The 12,005-nt window shown below is 36.2% G+C and overlaps 1 protein-coding gene across 1 annotated transcript in view; it reads left to right on the forward strand.

Moving 5' to 3' along the window:
* The window catches only part of SNX14 (sorting nexin 14), a 69,946-nt gene that overhangs the window by 46,176 nt on the left and 11,765 nt on the right, over nt 1–12,005 (forward strand). Inside the window, exons 19-22 of the mRNA XM_052646110.1 lie at nt 1,786–1,987; nt 4,666–4,749; nt 9,760–9,860; nt 11,571–11,682. Coding sequence (XP_052502070.1) covers nt 1,786–1,987; nt 4,666–4,749; nt 9,760–9,860; nt 11,571–11,682 — 499 coding nt within the window. The remainder of the gene's footprint in view (nt 1–1,785; nt 1,988–4,665; nt 4,750–9,759; nt 9,861–11,570; nt 11,683–12,005) is intronic.

Raw genomic sequence — 12,005 nt, forward strand, 5'->3', positions numbered from 1 at the left:
TGATCTGTGGATCAACATGATCAGTATTAACTAAGAGCTTGTTCTCAGTGCAGACAGAATCTCAGTCTTCATCCTAGACCTACTGAGTCATAATTTACATTTTAACAAGATTCCAGCTGATTTTTAAGCACATTATACCCTCCGTGCTATTTCTCTGTATCTTTTCATGTGATGCCTTGCTTGAGATGCCTCCCCGCTCCCCTTTATTTACCTGGAAAATTCATATGCATCTTTCAGAATCCAGCTGCTTCCCATAAACCTTACCTGGGTCCTCAAGCAGAACTGAACACTCCCTCCTTTGTTACTCCTATTAGATTATGTGTTAAAATATATACCACATTGTATTTGAAATCATGATGTTTTTTTCAACACCATAGTTAGGTAGCCTTGTAGCCTTGTCCCAAAAAGGCAAAAACCAACACTTCCTATTTTTGTAGTTCCATTTTTTAGGCCTAGAACACTTTTGATTTTAACAGAGCATTAAGAAGTCTTCCTAAGATCATTAACAGTCTTCTTAGGGATGACAGAAAACCATTTGAGGACAAAACAGAAAAGGGAATCACTGCCAAGGGATTTTGTCGAGGAGGAAAATAATTTACTTAGAAGAGAGGTGTGGGAAGAAAATACAACCCAGGGTGAAGGGAGCTAGAATTCTGGAAAGAAAGACCTCTCACTACTGGTTTACTCTGACTAGACTATTCAGTATTCTCTTACTTAGAAGAGAGGTGTGGGAAGAAAATACAACCCAGGGTGAAGGGAGCTAGAATTCTGGAAAGAAAGACCTCTCACTACTGGTTTACTCTGACTAGACTATTCAGTATTCTCTTAAGTATTCTCTTACAAGATTCATTTCGTTTAAAAAGTATGTTCAAGATGATTGTGTTTTGTCTGTAAAATTTGCCCCCTTTAGCATGAATCAGAGATGTCTAGGTGACTGGATATTATTATGTGTCAATTCAGAGGTTCTCTTCCAATTTAATGAAGTACATTTTTTCCCTTTCTTTCTGCATGTATATTTCTAGAACATGTATCACACTGCCTTCTTTTTAAAATAATATTTCTTCAAAAATATTTTAAAGAATATTTATTTTAAACATTTATATGATTAAAATTTTTGAAGCCAGGAGATGCAGAAAACAATTCTATAGAAATAGGTTGCCTTCAGACCTTTTTCCAATATTATATTACTTTCTGCTGCAGTGAATATATTTTTTACTTGTGCCTTTTTCATAGTTTAAAGAAATTATTTAGAATAAATACTTTCATAAGTTCCCAGAAATGGGATTACTTGATTGAGGCTGTTTTGTAGCTTTTTATAAATATATATTGCCAAAATGCTTTACAAAAGATTTGTACCTGGTGTATCCAGGTACAATATATTTCCAGTTTGTCTGTGCAATTTCTGTCAGTGGCTATTATCACAAAATTATGCATCTCTAAATGAAAGATATCAGTACAATAATTTTATACTTGTTATTACTAAAGTAAAATATTTACCTATATTTGTGTATTTTTAATATCTTTTCCTGTAATTGCTGATGTATGTGTTTTCTGTTGAATTTTCATATACAGCTGATGTAATAAAACATGAAGTCGATTCTAGTAACTTGCTAGTTTTAGTTTCTTATCTTTATATTTGCAGTAGAAAATTTGATATCACTTAATTTTAAAAGTATTACAAATTATAGGCTTTATAGGGGCACATTGCTTTATAGTATATCTCATATGCTGTAGGTGTAAAGGTCCTGGAAATATTAAATTTTTCTCTGATTCTTTTTCTTTCAGATTGAAGAAGGTATTGTTGTAATGGAAGATGATTCTCCAGTGGAAGCTGTGAACACACCGAATACTCCTCGAAACCTTGCTGCATGGAAAATTAGCATTCCATATGTAGACTTTTTTGAAGATACTTCCTCTGAAAGGAGGGAGAAAAAGGAGAGAATACCAGTGTTTTGTATTGATGTTGAAAGAAATGATAGAAGAGCAGGTATTATTATTATTAATGCGTATAACACTATATATTAAACCAATTTGATTAAGACAGCATTTCTCCTCCATTGTTGTAGCATATAGTAATTGATAAAAATATGATCAAACACAACTGTTAAGTGTTCTTTATATTTCACTGTCTTTTTTCTTTCATTGATTTCAGCCATGGCTTGCAGCAGAGACAGGGATAAACAGCCTCCATAGCTGTATAAATAGTCACCACTCTGGGCTTTATCCCAGAGAGGAGACAGTCTGTATAAGTAAAACCACATCAAAAGTGAGCACATTTTGGGAATGAGAGCAGAAAGCTATAAAGTTGATCTCAGGAAGAGGGAACTCTGTGAGGAAAGAAGGAAAAAATTTCATGGTACTATTAGGAAATGGGTTTGAGAGAGGAGTGGAGGAGTGATTAATATTTCCAGTTACTTGGATAGTATGAAGGTAGGTCAGTGGTAATATTTCCCCTTATTTATTTATTTTCCCCTTATTTATTTTTTTAAAAGTTCAGAATAGGGTTTTTGCTAAGATTGTGTCTCTGCCCTTCTTACTTGTCTCAGTATGGTGCTTTTATCCTTTGTTGCTGAGAAGCAGTTCTTCTAGTTTTTAGATCTTTTTCAGAGGGAAATGATCCATATGTAGCTGTAGACTTGGTATGTCATCTGTTGGAGGTACTGAATCTAGCATCTTCCTATACTGCCATCTTGGACCTCCCGTCCAATATAAATAAATTTATGTAAGCATGTAGTATTTTCTCCTTTTGAAAGTTTTAGATGTGATATACTTTAAAATATTTGGGGAATTTACTTTTGTTTTTGCCTTTTGCACAACTGCCTTTTTTTTTTTTTTTGCTTTATTTTTTAAAATTTGGCTTAATTCAACATAAAATTGAAATGAAGTTATCTTAAAACTTGTATTCTAAGATAATTTTTGTCAGCTGTGCTGCAGACTTTTAAGTAATGTGCTCTTGGGAAGCCATGCCCTATGAAGGATAAAAAAGGTGTATCGTTTAAATGCTGCATTGATTTTATATGTATAAGTGAAAAGTAAAAGTGATAGTCGCTCGTTTGTGTCCGACTCTTTGCAGCCCGTGGACTGTAGCCTGCCAGGCTCCTCTGTCCATGGAATTCTCCAGGCAAGAATACTGGACTGGATAGCCTTTTCCTTCACCAGGGGATCTTCCCTACCTAGGGATCGAACCCAGGTCTCCTGCATTGCAGGCAGTTTCTTCACTGTCTGAGCCACCAGGGAAGCCCAAGGAGAATGCTGTGAGCAGGATGTATAGGAGAATACCGATTTCAGGATTTTAAAAACCAAAACTGAATACAATATAGATCTTCTAAGATGTGTATTCAAGAAGAAAAACAGTATTTGCTTGATAGGTTGTAACTGTATCAGGCTGGTTTTTCTGAATATAGGTGTTAGTTTTGAGTTATTGTGGGTTTAGTTAACTCAATACATTGAATTTCCAGATTTATGCTTGAATGACATGAGGTGCTCATAATTGCTGTTAACATTTTTTGGGGTGCTTGCTCTGTGCTGTGCACCTTACAAAAAGCTCTGTAGGTGGATTATTTAATGTAATAGGTACAGTTCTTTTTATTATAAGCAAACTAAGGCAGAGTGTTGTTTAGTTGCTAAGTCATGTCTGACTCTTTTGCAGCCCCATGGACTGTAGCCCGCCAGGCTCCTCTGTCCATGGGATTTCCCAGGCAAGAATACAGGAGTGGGTTGTCATTTTCTTCTCTAGGGAATCTTCCTGGATCTGGGATCGGACCTGGGTGTCTTACACTGTAGCTGAATTCTTTACCAACTGAGCTACCAGGGAAGGACAGTGAGGTTAAGTGTTCAAATTTACATAGTCAGTAAATGGGGGAATTGGAACTGAAATAGGCAGTGTGACCCGACTCATTCTTTAAACCATTATGTTGTACTGTCCAATTTTTGAGTCTCGAGTCACATGTGGCAGTTAAAATTAAATTAATATTAAAAATTGAGTTTCTTTTACTCTAGCCACATTTCAAGTGGTCAGTAGCAATATGTGACTAATAGCTATGATGTTAGTACAGATAATATAGAACATTTTCAGAAATGCAGAAAGTTCTGTTGGATAGTGCTGTTCTGTACTGTGTTAGTTCTTGACAATTGGGGTTTGAGAGCTCCAAAACTGATTATAAATTTTTATTAAATACAAAATGTGACATTTAAAAATTAAGCATAATTGCATGCTTTTTTGAAGTTTATAAATTCTCTGATACCGTTGTAGGAAAAAATGTATATATTATTGTGATAACCTCATAAATAGCTGAAATTTATCAAGCTCTTCTAAGTTTCTTAAAATTAAAATATAGGATAAAATATATTAATAATGTGAAGCCAAGAAACAGTAAATTATTATTATTATTCTGTTTGGCCTGGCATGGTGTGCAGGATCTTAGTTCATTGACCAGGGATTGAACCCATGCTCTTTGCAGATGAAGCGTGGAGTCCTAACCACTGGACCCCCAGGGAATTCCCAAGAAATAATAAATTATTAAGACTGGGAATAATAATTAATAATAAATTAATAATAAATTATTAATTTCTAGCTTTGTATACTTACTGTTATAAATAGTACATTCCTTTAATAGTAGTTTGTAAAATTACTTATTTCTCATTGTGTATTCATTCATTTCACAGTTGGGCATGAACCTGAACATTGGTCTGTCTATAGAAGATACCTTGAATTCTATGTACTTGAATCAAAACTAACAGAATTTCATGGTATGTTCTTTTTGTATAAAGCATTACATTTCAGCATTAGCTTTCCTGAAAGCCATTGAACAAGCTTTCTAAAGTTACTTTCTAATTTTAATTGAATTGTAATAAGGAAATGTAACAGTGACACTTGTGTACGCTACTAGTGATAATAGGAGTGTACTGTTTTTATCCTATTTCTGCTTATTTATCTTTTTAAAGTTTTTACAATGAAAATTTATTGCTTTTCAAATAACAATGATACTAAAATTTAAGACAGTGGTAGAGAATTTAAAGGAGGCATTTTAGAGCTGCCATCTGTTCTTTTGCCATATTCCTCTGTGGTAAATGTGTTTGCTATGCAACATAGCAAGTATTTTGGTCTCAATCCTAGATTTAGATATAGAAAAAAAAAAAAAAATCAACCAAAACCTTGTAGTTATATGTTTTAAAAACAAATAGCTCAATCAGAAAGGTAGAACACTCTTTTCAGTTATTCCTCTTCTCAGTTTGTCTCTGTTTTGTTGTTGTTTTTTAATATTTACAATTTTATTTGACTGCTCCTAGTCTTAGTCGTGGCATGTGAGATGTAGTTCCTTGACCAGGGATCGAAACTGGGCCTCCTGCATTAGGATCATAGAGTCTTAGCCTCTCAGGGAAATCTTATAGTCTCTCTTCTCTCTCCACTTATTGGAGTTAATATAGGCTTATAGTCATGAAGTATTTCCAGTTGTTTTATTTGTAAATTGGTGTGTTTGAATTGTGTATTTGGAATCTTATTATTTTAGAACAGTTCTTTGGAGTGTCAGTTCAGTTCAGTTCAGTTCAGTCGCTCAGTTGTGTCCGACTCTTTGTGACCTCATAAATTGCAGCATGCCAGGCCTCCCTGTCCATCACCAACTCCCGGAGTTCACTCAGACTCACGTCCATCAAATCAGTGATGCCATCCAGCCATCTTATCCTCTGTCGTCCCCTTCTCCTCCTGCCCCCAATCCCTCCCAGCATCAGAGTCTTTTCCAATGAGTCAACTCTTCGCATGAGGTGGCCAAAGTACTGGAGTTTCAGCTTTAGCATCATTCCTTCCAAAGAACACCCAGGGCTGATCTCCTTCAGAATGGACTGGTTGGATCTCCTTGCAGTCCAAGGGACTCTCAAGAGTCTTCTCCAACAACACAGTTCAGAAGCATCAATTCTTCGGTTCTCAGCCTTCTTCACAGTCCAAATCTCACATCCATACATGACCACTGGAAAAACCATAGCCTTGACTAGACATTACTTTGTTGGCAAAGTAATGTCTCTGCTTTTCAGTATGCTATCTAGGTTGGTCATAACTTTTCTTCTAAGGAGTAAGTGTCTTAATTTCATGGCTGCAGTCACCATCTGCAGTGATTTTGGAGCCCCCAAAAAAAGTCTGACACTGTTTCCCCATCTATTTCCCATGAAGTGATGGGACCGGATGCCATGATCTTCGTTTTCTGAATGTTGAGCTTTAAGCCAACTTTTTCACTCTCCTCTTTCACTTTCATCAAGAGGCTTTTTAGTTCCTCTTCACTTTCTGCCATAAGGGTGGTGTCATCTGCATATGTGAGGTTATTGATATTTCTCCCGGCAGTCTTGATTCCAGCTTGTGCTTCTTCCAGCCCAGCATTTCTCATGATGTACTCTGCATATAAGTTAAAGAAGCAGGGTGACAATATACAGCCTTGATGTACTCCTTTTCCTATTTGAAACCAGTCTGTTGTTCCATGTCCAGTTCTAACTGTTGATTCCTGACCTGCATATAGGTTTCTCAGGAGGCAGATCAGGTGGTCTGGTATTCCCATCTCTTTCAGAATTTTCCACACTTTGTTGTGATCCACATTCAAAGGCTTTGGCATAGTCAATAAAGCAGAAATAGATGTTTTTCTGGAACTCTCTTGCTTTTTCGATGATCCAGCGGATGTTGGCAATTTGATCTCTGGTTCCTCTGCCTTTTCTAAAAGCAGCTTGAACATCTGGAAGTTCACAGTTCACGTATTGCTGAAGTCTGGCTTGGAGAATTTTGAGCATTACTTTACTAGTGTGTGAGATAAGTGCCATTGTGCAGTAGTTTGAGCATTCTTTGGCATTGCCTTTCTTTGAGATTGGAATGAAAACTGACCTTTTCCAGTCCTGTGGCCACTGCTGAGTTTTCCAAATTTGCTGGCATATTGAGTGAAGCACTTTCACAGCATCATCTTTCAGGATTTGAAATAGCTCAACTGGAATTCCATCATCTCCACCAGCTTTGTTTGTAGTGATGCTTTCTAAGGCCCACTTGATTTCACATTCCAGGATGTCTGGCTCTAGGTGAGTGATCACACCATCATGATTATCTGGGTTGTGAAGATCTTTTTTGTACAGTTCTTCTGTGTATTCTTGCCACCTCTTCTTAATATCTTCTGCTTCTGTTAGGTCCATACCATTCCTGTCCTTTATCGAGCCCATCTTTGCATGAAATGTTCCCTTGGTATCTCTAATTTTCTTGAAGAGATCTCTAGTCTTTCCCATTCTGTTGTTTTCTTCTATTTCTTTGCATTGCTCGCTGAGGAAGGCTTTCTTATCTCTCCTTGCTATTCTTTGGAACTCTGAATTCAGATGCTTATATCTTTCTTTTTCTCCTTTGCTTTTCACCTCTCTTCCTTTCACAGCTATTTGTAAGGCCTCCCCAGACAGCCATTTTGCTTTTTTGCATTTCTTTTCCATGGGGATGGTCTTGATCCCTGTCTCCTGTACAATGTCACTAACCTCCGTCCATAGTTCATCAGTCACTCTCTCTATCAGATAGTCCCTTAAATCTGTTTCTCACTTCCACTGTATAATCATAAGGGATTTGATTTAGGTCATACCCGAATCGTCTAGTGGTTTTCCTACTTTCTTCAATTTAAGTCTGAATTTGGTAATAAGGAGTTCATGATCTGAGCCACAGTCAGCTCCTGGTCTTGTTTTTGTTGACTGTATAGAGCTTCTCCATCTTTGGCTGCAAATAATATAATCAATCTGATTTCATTGTTGACCATCTGGTGATGTCCCTGTGTAAAGTCTTCTCCTGTGTTGTTGGAAGAGGGTGTTTGCTATGACCAGTGCATTTTCTTGGCAAAACTCTATTAGCCTTTGCCCTGCTTCATTCTGTATTCCAAGGCCAAATTTGCCTGTTACCCCAGGTGTTTCTTGACTTCCTACTTTTGCATTCCAGTCCGCTATAATGCAAAGGACATCATTTTTGGGTGTTAGTTCTAAAAGGTCTTGTAGGTCTTCTTAGAACCATTCAACTTCAGCTTCTTCAGCATACTGATTGGGGCATAGACTTGGATTACTGTGATATTGAATGGTTTGCCTTGAAATGAACAGAGATCATTCTGTTGTTTTTGAGATCGCATCTAAATACTGCATTTCAGACTCTTTTGTTGACCATGATGGCTACTCCATTTCTTCTGAGGGATTCCTGCCCACAGTAGTAGACATAATGGTCATCTGAGTTAAATTCACCCATTCCAGTCCATTTTAGTTTGCTGATTCCTAGAATGTCGATGTTCACTCTTGCCATTTCCTTTTTGACCACTTCCAATTTGCCTTGATTCATGGTTCCTATGCAATATTGCTCTTTACAGCATCGGACCTTGCTTCTATCGCCAGTCATATCCACAACTGGGTATTGTTTTTGCCTTGGCTCCATCCCTTCATTCTTTCTGGAGTTATTTCTCCACTGATCTCCAGTAGCATATTGGGCACCTACTGATCTGGGGAGTTCCACTTTCAGTATCCTATCATTTTGCCTTTTCATACTGTTCATGGGGTTCTCAAGGCAAGAATACTGAAGTGGTTTGCCATTCCCTTCTCCAGTGGACCACATTCTGTCAGACCTCTCCACCATGCCCACCCATCTTGGGTGGCCCCACGGGCATGGCTTAGTTTCATTGAGTTAGACAAGGCTGTGGTCCTAGTGTGATTAGATTGACTAGTTTTCTGTGAGTATGGTTTCAGTGTGTCTGCCCTCTGATGCCCTCTTGCAGCATCTACTGTCTTACTTGGGTTTCTCTTACCTTGGACGTGGGGTATCTCTTCATGGCTGCACCAATAAAGCGCAGCTGCTACTCCTTATTTTGGAAGAGGGGTATCTCCTCACTGCTGCCCCTCCTGACCTTGAATGTGGAATAGCTCCTCTAGGCCCTCCTGTGCCTGCACAGCCACCGCCCCTGGCCTTGGGCGTGGGGTAGTTCCTCCTGGCTGCCGCCCCTGGCCTCGTGGAGTGTACCCTGATCCAAATTCAGGTTGGTTCTGAAAACTGTACCTTGCTACAAGAATAAAATCCACAATAAGGAGAGTATAGAAAGATAAAAATTAAAGGGTCCCTTTGCATACCTTTTCCCTAGATTTCGAGTTTGTACTTATTCTTAAATGGTTTTCTCCTTGCCTTTGTCACTCTGGTACAATGCCATCCTTGTCTTGGTCTTTCTCTGAGACTTTCCCTTTAGATTTAGAGTTGAGAAAAGATCGTTTATCTCCATAATTTAAAATCGTAGATCAACCAAAGTTGATTGTTCCCCAACAATATTTTTTCTTTTTGATACTAAAATTTCCAAAGTTGACCCTATCTGAGAAAACATGTCCATGGTTTTTACATTTTGTTTTTAAGTTTATATAGCATTGGCAAAATGCTGCATTTCCCACCATGAGACCGTGGATATTTTTTTTAGTAGGATTTTGTCTAATAAAATCCCATCAATTTAAAAATAATCTCATGATAATTTTTGGAAGCTTTTTTGCTAATGTCGATGGCTAAGTAAATTTGTGTCAACCCCAAGTGGTGATATTGTGGATATTGATAAACTCAAGTTCTTTGGTCTTGTTTTCTGACTTTAGAAATCAGGTCTCTGACTTTTTCAAAATTATTTAAGGGATAATGCAACATCTCTACAAGGCAGCACTGTGAATCTGAACTTGTTACGGTAAACTATAAATAAGGTTTTCAAAATAATAGCAGGGTATAGTAATAACTTTCATATGTATTAATTTCAGGCACATTTCCTGATGCCCAGCTTCCTTCTAAGAGGATCATTGGCCCTAAGAATTATGAGTTCTTAAAGTCTAAGAGAGAAGAATTTCAGGAATATCTGCAGGTATGGCACCAAGTTAATTTAACACATCCTCTAGTTTGTTTTTTGCTTTGCCTCACAAACGTCTTTCAATGTGGATTTCTAGAATTCTTTTATTTAAAAAAATTTTTCCCGTGTAGAAATGAATTACTGTCAAGAGTCTGCTTTTTTAAAAAAGATGGATAACCAGGAAATACCAGTTATTTTCTTAGAGGAAATAAGTCTTGTATTGGGCTTATTTTAAAACTTTTGGTGTGGGAAGTTAAAGAGTGAGAGAGAGAAAGAGAATGAGAGAGAAAGAAAGAAAAAGTTTGATGTAATAGATTAAATGCATTCTAAGAATACTGGGTTGTTTTGTTATTTTTTTCTTAGTTTTTATTTGATTTTTGTGCTTAGCACTTTCTGAACTCTGGAATTTTCCCCTCCTATTTTTATTTCTCAACTTTTTTGTTGTTGTTGCAATTGTAGATGTTTTTCCAGTTACTTGGAATCTTCTGACTCTACCATTCACCACTTGGAATTGAATTCCGTTTTTTTCAGTGTGTACATTGTGTTGTATAAACAATGTAATTGATATTTCCATTATTGGTACCATCTGCTTTAAAGTTACTTACTTGAGACTTGGCTAAAATTAAAGACACCATTTTTCTTTAATCAGGTGATTAAGACCAAAGAATGGATGATTTTGTTTTATTTTAAAAAATCTCCTTTAATTGGACATGCCATTTTGTAATTTTAATTGTTAATTATTTGGATGCCTTTTAGTAACCATAATAAGTACTTTTTGTAAAGGGGTAGTTACATTTTAATTTCTGTATTTGAACCAATGAACACTTGAATCCAGAAAGTATTTTTATTTAATTTTTTGGTGGTAGGAAAATTAAAAAATGAAGTATACATTGACTACTGTAAGGATGTTTGAACACAGCATGTGCTAGTGTTAACCTGTTTCTTTGTTGATATCATTAGACTGTTGTTTGAACCAACTAATTCTTTCTAAGAACAAGAGAACCTGTTTCTAGAAGAAATACTTTCCAGTAATATGGAGTTAAATGTTGCAGTACTGGCATTTCATTTATATAGATTTCTGCTCATAGAGTTTTGTAACTGTTTCTCAGTTACAGAACTGAATATTAGGTAAGACTGGGTTAAATTTGGCTTTAAGACATCAGTTTTATCTTGTAAGAAAATAGTGTTGCAAGAAGATCAGACAACAGAGTCCAAGTTATGTCATATTTCCACATTTATTTGTAAAACCCTTTATACCAACTTCCTTTAATTATCAAGAAAGATATATGATATTGTAATACTTGTGTCATAGTTGAGAAACTGAGAAATAATATTAGCTAATGTTTAATCTTCCTTCCTGTGTGTCAGGTACTGAGCTAAAATGCTTTATCTAACAATGCTAGAAGTAAGTAGTGTTATCTTCTTTCTACACGTGAGGAAACTGACTCTTAGGCAATATAGGAACTTCTCTAGGGACACCTGCCTAGCAGAAGGAAGAGCAGAATTCAAACCCTTTCATGTTTGACTATAAGGGTCTTACCTGCTATGTGATAATCTTTCTATAAATGTATCTGGTTATTATTCTGAATATAAAATAGCTTTTGAAGATTTAAAATTGTTCTTGGTTAAAAAAATCGTTTTAATGTAGTTTTTGCGACTTCTAGATTTTTGAAACTGTTTCCCTCCCCCCTCCCTCTTTTTTTTTTTTTGTTTTGGTTCATCAAGAAACTTCTGCAACATCCAGAATTGAGTAACAGTCAACTTCTGGCAGATTTTCTTTCTCCCAATGGTGGGGAAACACAGTTTCTTGATAAGATACTACCAGATGTAAATCTTGGTAAGTCAATTTAAAGAATCATATAGAAGATGATAAACTGAAAAGATAAGCAGCATTTTCAGGTTAATTTAGAAAAGTAATTTATATAGTGCAGCCATGTATCAAGCTCTGAAGGACTTCTTATATACCATTAATAGGAATATAAATTGGAAAACCACTTGTAACTTTTTTAATGGAGTATAGTCTATAAAAATACTGAATGATTGTGTTGTACATTTGAAAGTAATATAATGTAAATCAGTGAAAAATAATTGTAAATATCATAAAGTCAGTTAAAACAGAAAGGAAAACCAGTTTGGTATAAGATCTAATGATCTAGCAGT

Source organism: Budorcas taxicolor, chromosome 9 (assembly GCF_023091745.1).
Source record: "Budorcas taxicolor isolate Tak-1 chromosome 9, Takin1.1, whole genome shotgun sequence".
Lineage (NCBI taxonomy): Eukaryota > Metazoa > Chordata > Mammalia > Artiodactyla > Bovidae > Budorcas > Budorcas taxicolor.